This window comes from Pyrgilauda ruficollis, unplaced genomic scaffold, assembly GCF_017590135.1.
Source record: "Pyrgilauda ruficollis isolate IOZ18807 unplaced genomic scaffold, ASM1759013v1 scaffold293, whole genome shotgun sequence".
NCBI lineage: Eukaryota > Metazoa > Chordata > Aves > Passeriformes > Passeridae > Pyrgilauda > Pyrgilauda ruficollis.
The window spans coordinates 48,545-64,988 of record NW_024524300.1 but is presented as its reverse complement, the minus strand read 5'-3'; the positions used below and the strand labels follow the sequence as shown (position 1 = coordinate 64,988).

The 16,444-nt window shown below is 66.9% G+C and overlaps 4 protein-coding genes across 6 annotated transcripts in view; 1 reads left to right on the top strand and 3 right to left on the bottom strand.

The window, feature by feature from the left end:
• The window catches only part of ARF3 (ADP ribosylation factor 3), a 4,341-nt gene extending 2,459 nt beyond the window's left edge, over positions 1 to 1,882 (bottom strand). Inside the window, exon 1 of the mRNA XM_041472580.1 lies at positions 1,869 to 1,882. The gene's annotated coding sequence lies outside the window, so the exon portion shown is untranslated. The remainder of the gene's footprint in view (positions 1 to 1,868) is intronic.
• A 751-nt stretch (positions 1,883 to 2,633) lies between these two features.
• WNT1 (Wnt family member 1) lies at positions 2,634 to 4,432 on the top strand. The gene is made up of 4 exons (XM_041472565.1): positions 2,634 to 2,734; positions 2,994 to 3,247; positions 3,433 to 3,698; positions 3,944 to 4,432. Exons 1-4 carry the CDS (start codon positions 2,634 to 2,636, stop codon positions 4,430 to 4,432), a joined length of 1,110 nt encoding a protein of 369 aa, XP_041328499.1.
• Positions 4,433 to 10,032: 5,600 nt separating this feature from the next.
• On the bottom strand, positions 10,033 to 12,254 carry DDN (dendrin). Of its 2 annotated transcripts, XM_041472567.1 has the most exons (3): positions 11,871 to 12,215; positions 11,276 to 11,353; positions 10,033 to 11,189 (listed from the first exon to the last, which is right to left on the bottom strand). In XM_041472567.1, exons 2-3 carry the CDS (start codon positions 11,335 to 11,337, stop codon positions 10,163 to 10,165), a joined length of 1,089 nt encoding a protein of 362 aa, XP_041328501.1. In that variant the 5' UTR covers positions 11,338 to 11,353; positions 11,871 to 12,215; the 3' UTR covers positions 10,033 to 10,162. The 2 variants fall into 2 exon arrangements, with proteins under 2 accessions (XP_041328501.1, XP_041328500.1); XM_041472566.1 differs by having other exon boundaries at positions 11,276 to 12,254.
• Positions 12,255 to 12,326: 72 nt separating this feature from the next.
• Positions 12,327 to 15,553, bottom strand: PRKAG1 (protein kinase AMP-activated non-catalytic subunit gamma 1). 2 transcript variants are annotated; one of them, XM_041472569.1, is made up of 10 exons: positions 15,037 to 15,357; positions 14,881 to 14,962; positions 14,747 to 14,805; positions 14,602 to 14,647; positions 14,443 to 14,497; positions 14,231 to 14,357; positions 13,403 to 13,568; positions 13,257 to 13,294; positions 12,998 to 13,144; positions 12,327 to 12,907 (listed from the first exon to the last, which is right to left on the bottom strand). In XM_041472569.1, the coding sequence occupies exons 1-10, from the start codon at positions 15,301 to 15,303 to the stop codon at positions 12,809 to 12,811; spliced, it is 1,086 nt and encodes a 361-aa protein (XP_041328503.1). In that variant the 5' UTR covers positions 15,304 to 15,357; the 3' UTR covers positions 12,327 to 12,808. The 2 variants fall into 2 exon arrangements, with proteins under 2 accessions (XP_041328503.1, XP_041328502.1); XM_041472568.1 differs by having other exon boundaries at positions 14,747 to 14,962; positions 15,037 to 15,553.
• Between the last annotated feature and the right edge of the window lie 891 nt (positions 15,554 to 16,444).

The window sequence follows — 16,444 nt, the reverse complement described above, 5'->3', positions numbered from 1 at the left end:
AGGGGGAGTCCCCGTGTGTCCCCCCCCCACGCCATCAGCCCGGTCCTGGGGGCACCGGGACCCGCACCGGGGGGGCAGAGCCTCGTCCGAAGGGGAGCCGCACCGGCGGGGCGGGGTGGGAACATGGGGAGAACGGAGTCCCGGGTTTTCCGCCCCCGCCATGAGCACCGGAGAGGCAGAGTCCCGTTCGGGGGGCGTCCCTGTGCTTCACGGGGAACGGGGACCCCGCACCGTCACTGGGGGACAGGCTGAGCACCCCCGCACCGTGCCGATAGCGTCGGTACAGAGGCTGTCCCGGTGTTCGCAGGCAGGGCAGGGGCCGGGACCGGGTGCGGGGAACCCGCGGGTGCTTCCCACGTCCGTCTGTCCCCGTTGTCCGATTGTCCGTCCCTGTTCGGCGCCACGGGACGGGACGGATGCCCCCCGCTCCCCGGCAGGTACCGGCAGTCACCCCGGGAGCACCGGGCGGCACCTGCCGCCCCGACGGCTGCGGGAACTGTTCCAGCGGCACCCCGGGACTGGGGGGATCCCGAGCATCGGGCCGCCGGGCCGCCGTGGGCTGCAGCACCGAGGATGGGGGGAACGGGGGCCCGGGACAGCGGGCAGGGAGTGCGAGGGCCGGAGGGTGCCGGGATGGAGCGGGGGAGGCGAGGGCCGTGGTTGCGCCCCGCCGCTGGTGGCACAGCCCCGGGCAGGGCCCTCCCAGCCGCGCCCCGGGGCCTCCCCGCGGCCGCTGACCTCAGCCCCGGGAGCCCCGACGGGGCGGAGGCCCGAGGGCGTGGACACGGCCCGGCCCGGCCGGGAACCGGGGCGGGGGAGGCGGGAGCGCCGTGCTGGAGCAGTCCCCGGGTCGGCCCTGGGTTCCTCCCGGGCCGGGGGAAGGGGTGCGGGTGGGTGCCGGTGCGAGCCCCCCACCCCCGCCGCCGTCCCGAGCTTTGTCCGTCCTTGAATTAAAGTGGTGAGCGGCGGCCCCGGGCCGTGACGGGCCAGCGGGGCTAATCCGGCCCCGCATGACTGGTCCGGGGAAACCGCGGCGGGGGGATTACCCCCCCCGGTTCCCGCCCCAACGGGGGACTCAGCTCAAGCCCCCCGGCCCGTCGGGCCCCGCATTGGGGACTTCACTCCCACCCACAACCGGCCCGGGCGGGAGATGGCGGGGACAGTCTTGTCCCAGCCGAGACCGGGCCAGCACCAGCCCTGCGTGCCCGTGTTCTGCCCGTGGGCATGTCAGGCCGCCCCCCGCCAGCGTCCGAGCACCCCCTGCCCTTCCTTCTATCCTCCGTCCCTCAATCCCTCCACCCCCCGGTCCATCCCTACCTCCGACACCTGGTACCGGCCCAGACTGGGCGCTCCGGTGCAGGGGGAGCCGTGCGGGGCAGTGCCGTGCCCACGCGGGTTGTAGACACCGTGGGTGTCCACGGGGGTCCGGGGTGCCGCCGGGACAGCCCGGGACAACCCGGGCTCTAGCGGCTGGAGGAGGCTGTCGCCCCGTCCCGCCAGGCACGGACTAGGACGGGAGAGGGCTCCGTGGGCTCCGGAGGGGCCCCCGGTAGCCTCGACGGTCCACGAGCCTGGGGATCGCACGTCGCGACACTAGGACGGTGCCCCCGAGCTTTCCCGGGACTGTTGTCCCCGTGCGCCCTGGGTTGTCACGGAGCTCTGCCTCCCCCGTGCGCCCGGGACTGTCCCGGGATATCCCGTCACTCCTGCCCCTGTGCACCCCGGGCTGTCCCGGGATATCCCGGGCTACCCCCGTTCCCCGCTCCCTCCGTGCGCCCGGAGCCGTCCGGGGCCGTCCCAGGTTATTCCGGGACCAGCTCCTCCTTGTGCCGGGAGCTGTCCCGGGCCGTGCCGGTCTCGCCCCGCCGGTGCCGGTGCCGGTGCCTGTAGAACGTGTGCGCGGGACTGCGGGGAAGGCGGGGGGCGGCAGCCGGGAGCTCTGGGCACGGGGCCGGGGCGCAGCCACCCGCCGGGCTAATCCGGGCCGTGACGGACAGCCCCGGCGCCGCCGCTCCCGCCGCCCCGTAAGAGATGCCGCAGCTCCGCCGCTCCCCATTGTTAGGGCGAGGACGCGGGGAGGCCCCGCGCGGCGGGACCGGCCCACGGGGACCCTCCGCGCCGCCCCTATAAGAGGGAAGGGGCTGGAAGATGCTCCCGGGTGCTGAGCGCTGTGCACCCGCCGCGCCGAGCCGAGTCCAGCCGTGCCGGCTCCCCGGGGAGCTGCCGGTACCGACCACCGGCACTGGGTATCGCGCACGGACCGCCGAGAACCAGCAGCGGTACCGACACCGGGTACCGCGCACAGAGTGCCGAGCACCGGGTCCTCAGAAGCGGCACCGCCAACGGAGCGCCCGAAGCCGCGCTCCAGGGCCCGGTCAGTGTGCGCTGGGCACCGCACCCCCGACGCCGCGCCCCGGCCACCGGCTGCAGCCCGGTGGCGGCGGCGGTGCCGGCCCCCCGCCCGCCCGCCCGGCGCTCCCCGCGTCCCCCCGCGGCCGTCCTCATCTCGGAGCCGCCCCGCGCGTCCGGAAACACGCGTGGATGTAGCGGCCGGGCCGGGGGCTCTGCGGCACCATAAATACCGGGACGGCCGCTCGCCCGCGCACTCTGCCGGGGCTCCCGGGGCCGGAGCCATGCGCGCCGCCGCGCTGGGGCTGGCGCTCCGGGCACTCTGGGCTCTGGCCCTCTCCTCCCTCTCCAACACGCTGGCAGTGAACAACAGCGGGCGGTGGTGGTGAGTCGGACAGCACCGGCACCGGCACCGGTACCGGCACCGGGGTGGTGAGGCGGGAGGGCGGGGCTGGCACAGGCACAGCGGGGGCTGCCCTGTACGCAGGGATGGGGCGTGTGGGGGGACACAGGGCTGCGACCCCCGTTTGGGATCCCTACAGGGGATGCTGCGGTCGCACCGAGGAGCCTGCAGGGAGGTTGAGGTGAGGAGGGAGGCGCTGGGGACCCCCCGCTGGTGGTGACCATCCCCACCTGTGCCACAGGGGCATCATCAACGTGGCCTCGTCCACCAACCTGCTGACAGACTCCAAGAACGTGCAGCTGGTGCTGGACCCCAGCCTGCAGCTGCTGAGCCGAAAGCAGCGCAAGCTGATCCGGCAGAACCCCGGCATCCTGCACAGCGTCAGCTCCGGCCTCCAGACTGCCATCAAGGAGTGCAAGTGGCAGTTCCGCAACCGCCGCTGGAACTGTCCCACCTCCCAGGGCCCCAACATCTTCGGCAAAATCGTCAACCGGGGTGAGGCTGGGGGTCAACACGGGGGTCCCCAAACCTTCTCCATGCACCCCCAAGTTGGGACGCTCATCAAAGCGCCCCTGGTTTGTTACAGGGCATCACCAGCCCATTGTGATGGAGGGTTGGGGGTGCCAGCGGGTACCCCCTCCCCATCCTGGCAGCCCCCTGAGGCCCCGCTCCCTCCACAGGCTGCCGGGAGACAGCGTTCATCTTTGCCATCACCAGTGCCGGCGTGACACACTCGGTGGCCCGGTCATGCTCGGAGGGGTCCATCGAGTCCTGCACCTGTGACTACCGGCGCCGTGGCCCTGGTGGCCCTGACTGGCACTGGGGGGGCTGCAGTGACAACATCGACTTCGGTCGCCTCTTTGGGAGGGAGTTTGTGGACTCCAGTGAGAAGGGCCGAGACCTGCGTTTCCTCATGAACCTGCACAACAACGAGGCCGGGCGCATGGTGAGGGCACTGGGGGCTTGGTGAGGGCACTGGGGGGTGGGCACAGAGATGAGCAGGCCCACCAAGACCTTCAGCCTGTTCCCATGTGTGTGTTGGGAACAGTTGGAGATGGGTTTCACACTTGTCTTTGGGACAAGTGGTGCCCAGGTGATGTGACACTGCAGAAACGAGGGGTGTAGGAGCACGGTGGTCCCCAGGGGGGTCCCAGGCTCCTCACAAGGCCCTAAATTCCCCTTTCCTTCCAGACGGTCTTCTCGGAGATGCGCCAGGAGTGCAAGTGCCACGGCATGTCGGGCTCCTGCACCGTCCGCACCTGCTGGATGCGCCTGCCCACCTTCCGTGCCGTGGGCGACGTCCTGAAGGATCGCTTTGACGGCGCTTCCCGCGTCATCTACGGCAACAAGGGCAGCAACCGGGCGTCGCGGGTGGAGCTGCATCACTTGGAGCCCGAGAACCCGGCCCACAAGCCCCCCTCGCCCCACGACCTCGTCTACTTCGAGAAATCCCCCAATTTCTGCACCTACAGTGGGAAGATGGGCACGGCGGGCACGGCCGGGAGGTTCTGCAACAGCTCCTCGCCGGGGCTGGACGGGTGCGAGCTGCTGTGCTGCGGGCGCGGGTACCGCACGCGCACCCAGCGCGTCACCGAGCGCTGCAACTGCACCTTCCACTGGTGCTGCCACGTCAGCTGCCTCAACTGCACCAACACCCAGGTGCTGCACGAGTGCCTGTGACCTGCCCCGGGACCACCCTGCCCAGCCCCGGAGGGGGTCTGCGCCACACACCCCCCATGACGGGTGCCCGGCTGGATTGAAGGCACCTATGGGTGGGGGTATGGATGTGTCCTAGGGACCCCCATCCTGCCATGGGTGGGCTCAGTGCCAAGCACCTTCCCGGCCACTCCCCGGCTCCACGGGGTCACTTCTTGCTGTAAATAAAATATTTATTGTGGACGGTTTGGTGCTGCCGCCCCCACCCTGCTTCGCTGGCCCCAGGCCCTGTTTTTTATAATTAAAGATAATAATAATTAATAATAATTAATAATAATGATGCTTTGTTACAGGTGTCATTGATAGCCTTTAGAGAAGAATAAAGAATATATTTTTATCAGTCCTGCCCTGATTTATGTTTGGGGGGGCTGGGGGAAGGAGGGATGAGCTGTTGGGGGGACACCAATGTATCCCAAACTGTGGGATGTGCTGTCCACATCCATCTGTCCATCCATCACTTCTGCATCCCCTCACTTCCCCATTCCACATCCATCAGCCTCTCCGGCTGCTGTCTGTCCATCTTTCTCCTCCTTCCCTCCACTCTCTGCCATCCCCTCCCCGCAGACCCCCTTCCTTCTCCCGCTGTGCCCGTCTCCATCCCAGCCATTCCTGCCGCCGCTCCCGGCCGGGACGTCCATCCCCACGGCTGCGGCGCCCATCACCATGGCACCTTGACTGCAGCATCTCCGATGCTGGAATTTGCCGGGGCGGTCGGGCTGGTGCCGCCGAGGCCGGGAGTTGGGAGCGGCCCCGGGAGGTACAAGACGACAGACAGGGAATGAGCATCGTCCATCACCGCTACCGGCCGGGGCTGACGGCTCCCCTCGGCTCCGGGGGAAAAGCAGGGCCGGGGGAGGGCACCGGGGTTACCGGGGCAGGGGCCAGAGGGGACAGAGATGGCCACTGGCCCCACAAACAGCCCTACATCCGTGTGTGACCACAAGAGAAACGCTGTGGCAAAGGGGGGATGCAGCTCCGTGGCTGGCAGGTGTTCTGCTGGCGTGGAAATCCTCCTGGGATGGGCATCTCTCTGGGACAGGCTTTCCTCAGGATGGGAATCCCTCTGGAATGGGCATCCCGTCACAATGGGCATCCTCTTGGGACAGTCCTCCCACTGGAGTGGGCACCCCACCGGGATGGGAATTCAGCATGCAGGACATGCCTCGAGATGGGTTTTTCCCCGGGATAAGCATCCCAAAGGGGTGGGCATATGCCCAGAAGGGGCATCCTTAGGAAGGGCATCCTTCTGGGACAGGCATCCCCCTGTGATGGGCACCCCTGCGGAGGGCACAGGGTGCACACATTCCCCCTGCACCGTGACTTCACACCTGGGGACATCAAAACCTCCCTCTCCGTGTCTGGGGGACCCCCAGCCTGGTGCCCACCTGTCCCGGGGGACCCCCAGCCCGGGCTCCCCCCCCAGAGCCGGGAAGCTCTCGGGGCCCCTGAGGCTGTGCCGCATCAAAGGCTGCGGGATGACGCTGCCACCACCCAAAATATCCCGCGGAGCCGATAGTGGAAAAGTTGATGTTTAGACTCAAAGGAGGGGGGGAAAAACACCCTGGGGGCCCCCGCTGCCCGCGCCAAGGTCAAAACACAGCCCAGCGTGGAGAATAAAATACCAAAAGGCAAGGAAAACGCCTGGAAAGGAACACAGCCCGAAATAACCCTCCGAGCATCTCCCGCCTGCCGGGTTATCTGCCTGCTAAATTCTGCTCCTGCTTCAGCATGAAAATAGCCTGTTTTCCTGCGGTAGGAGTCAGGAATATAGATAATGACATTCTTATAAGTCACCTCTGTTACTCAGCTTTTCCTGTGTGTCCTGCTGGGCACCTCGGGCAGCCGCGACCCCCGGGTGGGCAGGGGCAACCTGGGCACCGGGCACAGACCTCCCCGGCTTGGACAAATATTCCTGGGTGCTGGAAATAGCTGCTGTGGGCCAGAGCAGGGCCAGGGAGAGGGCGGTGCCATCCTGCAGCAGGCTGTCACATCTGAGAACAGCTGGATGGTGGCCACAAGCTGGGTCTGCTGAGGGATGGGACAACCCCAACCCTGTTCAAGGATGGGGTGCAGGGGGCTCTGCCTGGGGGCGTGGGGCAGACAGACAGGATGACACACGGAAGTGCAGGACAGAGGGACAAGGCTGCTTCCAGGACAGAGGAAAGATGTAATTCCCAGAAATGTGGGACACTGGGACAGGAAAGTGCCCAGTGGTGCAGGACAGAGAGACACAGCCATGCCCAGGGGTGCAGGACAGTGGGATGGTGACATTCCCCGAAGTGCAGGACAGAAAAACAGGACAATGCCAGAAGTTTCTGGACAGAGGGACAGGATGACACAGAGAGATGCAGAACAGAGCCATGCCTAGAAGTGTGGGACAGAGGGATGGTGTCATTCCCAGAATCCAGACATAGGGACAGGACAGTGCCCAGAGGTGCAGGACAGAGGAATTGTGTTGACCCCAGAGGTGCAGGACAGGACAGAACAGGACAGGACAGCGCCCAGAAGTGTGGGGCAGGAGGACTCTGTCAATTCCAGAAATGCAGAGCAGAAGGACAGGACAGACAGACAGAGCTGTGCCCACCTGCCCAGACCCTCAGGTGGCCCCATCCCACCCGTGGAACCTTCCCCATCCCCTCCCATCCCATCCCCTGTCACCATCACCATCGGCACAGCCCCGTCCCGGCTCCCCTCGCCTCCGGTCGATGCGGACCCACGTCCCGCCAGCTCCCGGCTTGTCCGGCCGCCCCCTCCCATCCGCCGCATTCCTCCGGCGCGGGGCCAACGCGCCCAGCAACGGTGGCAGCGCTGGCCTCTAATCCCCGGGCATGCCAGCCCCGGGGGGACCGTCGCCGTCACCCACTCCCTGATAGGTGACCAATGCCCGAGACGAACAATTAGGGACAAAGCGGAGCCGCCGGGGGCTAACGCCGGCCTTCACGGGTGCCTTGTGCGGCATTCGGCGGGTTTAATGAATTGTCCATCAATCCTTTCAGCTCCGCTCGCCCGGGCTGGATTAATCTGAGAAGCCGCAGTGGGGAAGGAGCCGCTAAGCCTGTATTTATTACTCTGCCATTGTAACTAATTGAGGTAATTATCTGTGACTCCAACCCCGCGCAACAATGCCGCATTCACCGGACCCTTCCCACCGGCTCCTCGCGCGGCCTGGGAGAGCCGGCACCGCGGGCAGGAGCGCTGGGACAGGGACACGCTGGGGACGCTCAGGAAGGTGGCGGGTAACCAGGTGACACCGCGCTGTGGGGACACGGACAGTGCTGCTGGCACGCGTGGGATGTGGCATGGCCGGTGCCAGCTGCACGTGCGGGTCGCGGCGCCGCGGGGACACTGCCAACGGCAGCGCAAACACGGACACGGATCTCTGGGGGCACCATTGTCACCGGCGACACACGAAGGTCACAGCTCGCTGGGGACACTGCCAGCGCTGGCACATACATGGACGTGGCTCCTCTGGGACATTGCCAACAGCAGTGACACATGAGACACGGCTCTCTGGGGACGCCAGTCACCACCAGTGACACACACGGGTCGCGGCTGTCTGGGGACAGCAGCAGCACACACATGGGCACAGGTCTGTGGTGACATCGCTGTCACAAGTGACACACGAGGCTCTCAGACACCACCAGCACCCACGACACATGCGGGTCACGGCTCTCTGGGAACACAGCCAGAGCTGGCACATCCACGGACACAGCCCTCTGGGGACACCACCGTCACCGGTGACACGCGAGGGTCACAGCTCCCTGGGGACACCGCCAGCCCCGGTGACACACAGGACTGCCGTGACTCTCAGACAGCACCGGCACGGATGTCACACGTGGCTGACGGCTCTCTGGGGACACAGCACCGCTCCCGGGACAGGCAGGACCACCGGTGCCCCCCGGTGCCCCCCGGTGCCCCCCGGTGCGCTCGGTCACCGGCTGCGCGGCGACATCTGGCGGCCACAGGCGACAACGCGTCCCTCTCCGGGGGCTCCGCTGCCGGGCGGGACCCCCCGCTCCCACGCGTTGGCACCCCACGGGCTGAGCCCCCCCTGGCCCCGGGGGGACCCCGGGCTGCGGCGACTTTGGGGGGCCGGCGGGTGCCCCGGGGGTGCCGGGGGAAGGCGCTGGCGCCGGAGCAGCCCGAATTAGAAGGTGATTTTCCCGGCGGGGAGCGGGTTTGGGCAGGAGCTGATCCCACGGGAAGGGCCGCGCCGCTGCCCCCGCGTCTGGGACACCCCGCGCCACGCCGGGCACCGCGCCGAGCCTGACGCGCTGTGCTGGGCTGTGCCAGGCTGTGCTGAGCCGTGCCAGGTTATACCAGCCTGTGCCAAGCCGTGCCAAGTCGCAAAGAGCTGTTCTGGGTTGTTCCGGGCTTTGTGAAGCTGTGCCGTGCCAAACTGAGCCATGCCAGGCTGTGCTAAGGTGTGCCAAGTCGTGCCCAGCTGTGCTGAGCTATGCCAAACAGGCTGTGCCAAGCGTTTTGGGCTTTGCTGAACCATGCTGAGCCGTGCTGAGCCATGTCAGGTGGTATCAGGCTGTGCCAAGCTCTGCCAGGCTGCACCGAGCTGTTCTGAGCTGTCCCTTGCCATTCGAAGCCGTGCCAAGGCTGCTGAGTTGTGCTTTGTTCTTCTGGGCTTTGCCAAGCCATGCCAGGCTGCTGTGCCAAGCTGACCCATGCCAAGCTGTGCCAGGCTATACCAGGCTGTGCCAAGGTGTGCTGGGCCATACCAAGCCACGTTCCAAACTGTGCCAGGCCGTGGCAGACTGCATCGTGCCGTGACAATCCGTGACAAGACACGTGGGTCACACCACACCGTGCCAACCATCCTGTGCCGTGCCAGGCCATGCCAAGCAGTGCCAGGTGTCACTGTACCGTTTGCAGGGCCACACCTGTGCCACGCTGGGCTGCAGTTGTCACTGTGGCTCAAGCCAGACCCAGGTGTGGGACTCCAATGCCACCTTGGCCACGTGCCAGGACAGGGGACACATGGGGTGACGTGGCCCTGGGGGTGCCCCCCCAGCCTACCGGGTGGCCTTGCTGCGACAGCTGCCCCGTGCCGTGACCTCCGGGCCGGTGTCACCGCGATAATGACAGGGTCGCGCAGGGGGGCGGGGGAGGAGCCGGTTTTAAATAACGTGCAAATTGGACACGATATTTGTGCGGTTTCCTGGGGCCGCGGGGATCCTCCCCCCCCCGCAGCGTGACTAAGAGGTGGCGGCTGCTTGGGGGGGGACAGTTCCCCCCCCGGGTGAGTCACTCGGGGTCCCCCCACGGCCGTGACGTGGGGTCGGTGGCCGAGGGCCAGCCCTGCTGTGCTCACCTACTCATTATGGGGGATACGGGGGGAGCTGGCACGTCCTGCCCGTGTTGTGACGCACTGTGGTGGCCGCCGGGACACCCGGGACCTCCGACTGACCCCGGCACCATAACGGGGGGGGTCCAGACACCGGGAATGTCATGGGGGCGTGCCCAGACACCTGTGTCCTTGCTGAGGAGGTGATGCCCCCATCCCCGACCTCACACAAACAGGGGCAGAGGCAGCACACCGGGATCCCGGAGCTTTTATTGGGGTCAGCCGGTGGGAACTCCAGCCCTGAGCCCCACCACCGAGACCACCCGAGCCCCTCCCCTGAGAACCACACCCCGCTAAGCCCCGCCCCAGAAGTGCCACACCCCTTCAAGCCCCTCCTCTCAGGCAGGGGTGGGGCTGGCGGAGCCCGGGGGGGCTCCGGTGCTCTCCAGGCTGCTGCTGCTGCTGCTGTAGGCGCGGGGGTCTCGGCAGAGTCGCTGCCGGGAGCCCCCCACGCTGCCCTCGGCATCCGAGTCCGAGTCGGGCGCCGTGTGCCGGCGGATGCGGGACACGGCCTCACGCAGCGCCTGGGCGTACAGCACCGGCCGCCGCGGCGGGGGCCGCCCGCGGGCACCCCTGCAGCCCCCCGGGCTCTGCCACGGGCTGCGGGGGCTGCCGGAGGGCTCCCGGGGGGGCGAGGGCGCAGCAGAAGGGCTGCCAATCCCGGGGGGCACGGAAGGGCTGCGAGGAGGGGTGCCAGGCCCCAGGGACGCCCTGGCATAGCGGACCTGCTGTCGTTGCGGGGGTGGCACGTACTGGGCACGGACCACCACGCGGGTGGCGTCAATGAGGACGTGTCCCCCCGTCCCCCGCTGCCCCCTCCCGCGCCCCGGTGCCCGCTCCCGGCCGGCTGATGCCCGTGGAAGCGTCTGGCAGTGCCGGGGGGTGCCAGGCCCTCCTGGGGATAGCTGCATCCCACGGGGCCACCGGTGCTTGGCCTCGGTGGCCGCCCGGGGCAGTGTGTGGCTCCAGCCGCCCGGCACAGCCCCCCGGGCCCGAGGAGCCGCCGGGGGGCTGCGGGGACCCCGCAGGGGGCGGAGCTGCAGGGTGCGGTGGGGACCGTCATAGGCGGGGGGTGCGATGTAAGGGGGGGGTCCCCCACGGCGGGCGTGGGCTGCCTGCACCCGCTGCATGTGCACCTCGTAGGTGGGGGGGCCCAGCTTGTCCCCCGACACCGGGGGCCGAGGCACGGGCACAGGGTGCCCCCCCCAGGCTCCGCTGCCCCCTGGCCCCTCAAGCTGCCGCGGGGGGCAGGGGGTGGGGGGTACCCGGGGCCGGGTGGTGAAGTCCTGCAGGCGACAAGGGGGGTTGGAGGGCACTGGGGGCCAGGGGGGGGCCAGCTCGGCCACAAAGCGCTTCTCCAGGTACCTGCAAGACAGAGAGGGGGAGTGAGGGGAGCGAGGGAGGGGAGCAGGACGGACCCCCCCCTCACCCCCCCCGCGGTCCCCACTCACGCGTACTCCCCGGCGATGCGGCGGTAGGTCCAGGGGGGCTCGGGCCAGCAGCCCGCAGCCATGCCGGTGGCACCCGGGCTGCAACACGCCACCGTGTCGATCTCCACCAGCACCACCTTGGTCCGCTCGCAGATCCGCAGGCGCCCCGCACCCCTCTCCGGACCCCCCAGCATGGCCCCGGCCGGCAGGGGGGTCCCCACGGCGGGGGGCTCACCGGAGCCTCGGCGGAGCCACCAGCCCACCCACACGCACCCACCTGCCGCACGTGTGCCCCCGGGGACCCCGTGTCCCGCCCGGTGCCACCTCGGGCCACGCTGACCCCCGGGCGCCCGGGAGACCGGTGCACCGTGGGGACCTCACCGGCCGTCCCAGGGGTGTCGTGTCGCGTGTGTGTGTTTGTGTCCCCCCCCCTCCCCGCCGCCCCGCGGGATCCCTTCCCCCCCTGCGACAAGCAGGCGATGGCGGGTTTGGCACCAAGCGCTGCAGCCCACGCGGGCTCCGAGCGGAGCTTAGCAACCCTCCGGCGGCGGCATGGCAACCGGCACGGCACCCCCCCCGAGTCCCCCGGGCCCCCCGGTACCTGCCCGGCGCTCACCTCGCTCCGCAGCCTCTGCCGGACCCCGGGACTGGCACGGACAGGGTCCCTGGGCCGGCTGTCCCCTCCCCGCCAGGAATGTGCCTCGCTCAGCAGGGCCGGGCCTCGCGCCTCCCCTGTGGACACCGGCTGCAAACTGCGGTGTCCCAGCTGCCCGCGACCCCCGCCAGCCCCCCACGGCACCCTAACATCCAGCTCCCCCCTCCACCTCCCCCAGACCCTGCCCGACTCCCCCCGCTCACCGCGGTGCCCACCAGAGGGTCCCCATGTCCTGCCAGGTCCCCGTCTCTGTCCCATCCCCAATCCTGGCTTTTTAGAAAAGCCACAGGCGTAACAAACAGGGATTTAGGGTCTGGGCGAGCTCAGCAGATTCCCCCTTCCCACGGGGGGGCCACAGCCCCTCCCCACACACCCCCTCCCTGGCCAATGCCCCCCGTGCCCTGCACGGAGCCAGGGTGGTGCCAGGTCTGTGTTTATTCGTGGCTTCTCTTCACACACGAAGCGGTGGCGGGTGTGGGCACAGCCGGGGGAACCTGGGGGGAGACCCCCGGGGGCGTGGGGGGGTCCCCGGGCCGGGTGGAGCTGAGTGGGTTTCACCAAACCCAGGGAGAGGGTGCAGGGTGACAGGGACAAGAGGCCACACAAGGAACAGCCCTGGCATGGCTAAGGGTGACCCCAGCCTGGCACCCCAGGGGGTTCAAGGGCTGCCCCCATCGCCCCACACGGCTTTGGGGTGCAGGGCACGGCATGGGGGGGCTGTGGGCTCCCCCCACCCAGAGAAAGGCAGCAGGAGCTGGCCCAGGGCTGGGGGTTATTGCTGGATGCTGCTGGTGAGTGGGGGCATTCCCCGGGTGTCCCCATCAGCCCAGGGGGGGCACAGTGATACAGGAGAAGAGAGTCGGGGGGGTTGGGAGGACTGAACCCCCCCCCCCATTGCCTCAGGGGCCCTGGGGAAGGACCAGGGCTTGCAGGATGTCCGAGAGGGAGACGATCCCTTTAACCACATCGCTCTCATCCACCACCACCAGCCGGTGGACCTGGGGAGGGGGGACACAAGGAGGGTCTGAGGGGGTGCAGGGACCCCAGCCTCCCCCCTACCTGACCCCCCAGCACCCCGGGACTGTTACCTCAGCCTCGACCAGGCGGTTGATGATGGTTTCCAGCGTCTCGTGCTTGTAACACTTGAGGACCCCCTCGAAGTAGTGGGAGCGGTGCTGCAGCGCCCGCGTCACCGTCACGTCCAGGTTGTTGTAGGTCTTCTCAGCTGCCAGGTTCTGGGGCAGGGACAAGCATTGGGGACACAGCTGGGATTAGGAGACCCCCCACAGTGTCCCCCCAACCCAGAATTTTCCCCCCAACCCAGGATTTTCCCCCAGCAGTACTCACAATAACATCGAATTTGGAGTAGATGTCCACCACGCGCCCTGGGGAGGGAGGGGAGCAGCTCAGCCAAGCCCCTGGTGCTCCGGAGGGGACACAGCCCCCAAGGAGGTCACCTGGGGACAGCCAAAGCGAGGACAGGACATCCTTACCCGAATCATCAACCACGGGCAGCGCGGAGACACGGTGCTGCACGAAGATGCCCAGGGCCACGTAGATGGGGGTGCTGGTGCCAACCACGGCGATGTTCCTGTAGGTGCCAATCTGCAGCTCCTCCAACGTCCGTGCCATGAACTCAGGCTTGGGCACCTCTGAGATCTGAGGGGACAGTGAGGGGACAGGGCTGAGCCAAGGCCTGTGGGGGGAAGCACAGAGAGCTGGGGGGGTTGTGGGACCCCCACGCAGGGTCCACGCAGAGTCCTGGGGGTCCTCTGGCTCTGCAGTGTGTGGTGAGGTACCAGAGCTGTGCCCACCCAGAGCTGGTGATACCTGGCATGCAGGCACCTGGCACAGCCCAGGCTGGGGGTTTCAGAGTGACCCCTGGAGCAGCCAAGGGCTCTGGGGCAGCTTTTGGCATGGCCTGAGGTGGGGGTCTCAGGGCAGCCCCTGGCACAGGGACCTGGCACAGCCTGGGCTGGCACTTGGCACAGCCTGGAATGGGAGTTCCATGGTAGCACCTGGCTCAGGGCGTGGCACAGCCTGGGCTGGCACTTGGCACAGCCTGGAATGGGAGTCCCAGGGTAGCACCTGGCTCAGGGACCTGGCACAGCCCAGGATGGGGGTTCTGGGGCAACTTCAGGCACAGCCTGGGCTGAGAGGCTCAGGGTGGCCCCTGGTACAGCCCAGGGTGAACATCCTGGGGTAACACCTGGAACAGGTACCAGGCACAGCCCAGGCTGGGGGTCCCAGCATGGCCCTGGCACAGCCCAGGCCGAGGGTCCCGGTCTGGCCCCCACCATCACCAAGGGGCAGAGACTCACAAAGAGCTTGAGGAACTTGAGGATGCGTTTGTGGGTGAGGATGTAGAGCGTGTTCCCCGAGTCGGGGTCGATGACGGGCAGGCGATGGATCTTGTTCCGGATCAGGGAGGAGACGGCGTCAAACAGGCTGTGGGGGGGAAGGGAGGGGGGATTTGGGGTGTTCCTGGGAGTGCCACCACCAGCTGTGCCCCTCTCCCTGCCCCCCGGGGTACCTGGCATTGGGGGAAATGCAGACCAGTGGCTTGAAGGAGTCTTGCAGATAAACCTCTGTGGGGAGAGGGGTGGGTGAGGGGATGGGGGGTGGGACACGGCTCTGGGGGGCTCTGGGCACGCTGGGAAGGGTGGGAGGCAGCCAGCAGTGACCCCCTCACCTCTCCACGTCTCTATTTTATGTTCCTCCAGCTCATAGATCTGCACCTGTGAGGAGGAGGAGGAGGAGAAACCCGGATCAGCCACCCAGGGTCAGGTGGGGCAGGCAGAGCCCGACCTGAGCCCCCCGCAGACCCCGGCCCTCACCATGGGAGATTTGTAGTAGCGGTGCAGGATGTTGATGAAGTCGGTGATGGTCAGCATTCCTGGGGGGCAGGCAGGGTGAGGAGGGTCCTGCCAGCCCCCCTCAGCCCCCAGAGACCCCCGGAGCCTTCGCTCACCTACAAAACTTTGCTTTTTGCTGTCCCAGAGCGGGGCTGCCCGCACACCGTTGGTGACCAGCGCGAAGAACGCCTTCTTCACCTGCAGGCACGGGGGTCAGGGAGCCCCAAAAGTGCCTCCCCGGCCCCAAAAGTGCCCCCCCGGCCCTGGCACACCTGCAGGGATGTGTCGAAGACGACCAGTTTGGAGCTGGTGGGGATCAGGTCGTAGCAGCGATGGGATTTCATGAAGGCGGTGTAGGCACCGCGGTGAGCGTCCCCTGGGGTGGCAGCGTGAGGGGGCACCCCAAGACCTGGAGAACCCCAAAACCCGGGACATCCCCAATCCCGGGACACCCCCAATCCCAGACACCCCAAATCCTGTGGCATCCCCAGTCCCAGGACACCCCAAAATCCTGTGACACCCGAAATCCTGGGACACATCAATACCTGGGATACCCCAAAGCCTGGGACACACCAAATCCCGGGATACCCCAAATCCTGGGACACACCAAATCCCGGGACACCCCAAAATCCTGTGACACCCCAAATCCTGGGACACACCAATAGCTGGGATACCCCAAATCCTGGGACACACCAAACACTCAAATGCCCCAAATCCCGGGACACACCAATACCCGGGATACCCCAAATCCTGGGACACCCCAAATCCCGGGACACACCAATACCTGGGATACCCCAAATCCTGGGACACCCCAAATCCCGAGGGTCCCGGGGGTGGGGACACACGAGGGTCCCGGGGGTGGGGACACACGAGGGTCCCAGGGATGGGGACAGAAATGAGGGTCCCCAAAGATGGGGACACACGAGGGTCCCCGGGGGTGGGGACAGAAATGAGGGTCCCGGGGGTGGGGACACACAGGAGGGTCCCCAAAGATGGGGACACACGAGCGTCCCCGGGGGTGGGGACAGAAATGAGGGTCCCCAAGGGTGGGGACAGCAATGAGGGTCCCCAAGGGTGGGACACAGCTCGGGGTCACCCAGGGCAAGGTCACTGATTTTGGGGACATCAAGAACCAGGGCTGTCCTCGACTGAACCCGCTGTCACCCCTGTCCCCCCCAGACCCCCCCAGGAGGGATCAGGCGGCCTCGGCTTCTCACGCGCTTTATTTAAAATAACATCCAGTGGTTCCGGTATTGGTAAAAACGGGATTTCTACACGCCCCGGCCTATGTACAGCTCTGAAAGTTAAATTTCTCGTATATTTTTCTGTTAAAACTTTCTCATCCCCCCCCACTCGAGCTTTTCCTCTGTTTTTTTTTTTTTCTTGCGTTTTTTTAAATTTTCTTTTTTTTTAAAGATTTTTACCTTAAACTTTTTTTTTGTTTTGTTGGTTTTTTTTTTTTTTTTCTTTTTTTTGCAGCTTTGACGAGTTTGCGGAAGCAGCTTTTCAAGATCGGCCCCGGCCCCCCCAACTGCACCGGGGCGGGGAGGGGGCACCACCGCCGTGAGACCCCTCCCCACCTTTCCAGGAGCAGGGGGGTCCCTCCCTTCCTTCCCCGCGCCGTGTTTGTGCGTTAAGAGATCCCGGCGCCCCCCGGGGTCCTCCCCCGGAGTGGGGAGG

Bases quoted from the DNA above. Each gene is read 5' to 3' on its own strand.
- PRKAG1 (XM_041472568.1), bottom strand. From the start codon at position 15,303: ATGTGTCCCAGGATTTCGGGTGTCACAGGATTTTGGGGTGTCCTGGGA. The intron at 14,963-15,036 runs GTGTGCCAGGGC...CCGTGCCTGCAG, and splicing joins TCTTCGACACATCCCTGCAG to GTGAAGAAGGCGTTCTTCGC. The intron at 14,498-14,601 runs GTGAGGGGGTCA...CTCTCCCCACAG, and splicing joins TAAAATAGAGACGTGGAGAG to AGGTTTATCTGCAAGACTCC.
- WNT1 (XM_041472565.1), top strand. From the start codon at position 2,634: ATGCGCGCCGCCGCGCTGGGGCTGGCGCTCCGGGCACTCTGGGCTCTG. The intron at 2,735-2,993 runs GTGAGTCGGACA...CCTGTGCCACAG, and splicing joins AACAACAGCGGGCGGTGGTG to GGGCATCATCAACGTGGCCT. The intron at 3,248-3,432 runs GTGAGGCTGGGG...CTCCCTCCACAG, and splicing joins CGGCAAAATCGTCAACCGGG to GCTGCCGGGAGACAGCGTTC.
- DDN (XM_041472566.1), bottom strand. From the start codon at position 11,448: ATGCTGGGGGGTCCGGAGAGGGGTGCGGGGCGCCTGCGGATCTGCGAG. The intron at 11,190-11,275 runs GTGAGTGGGGAC...TCTGTCTTGCAG, and splicing joins CGCATCGCCGGGGAGTACGC to GTACCTGGAGAAGCGCTTTG.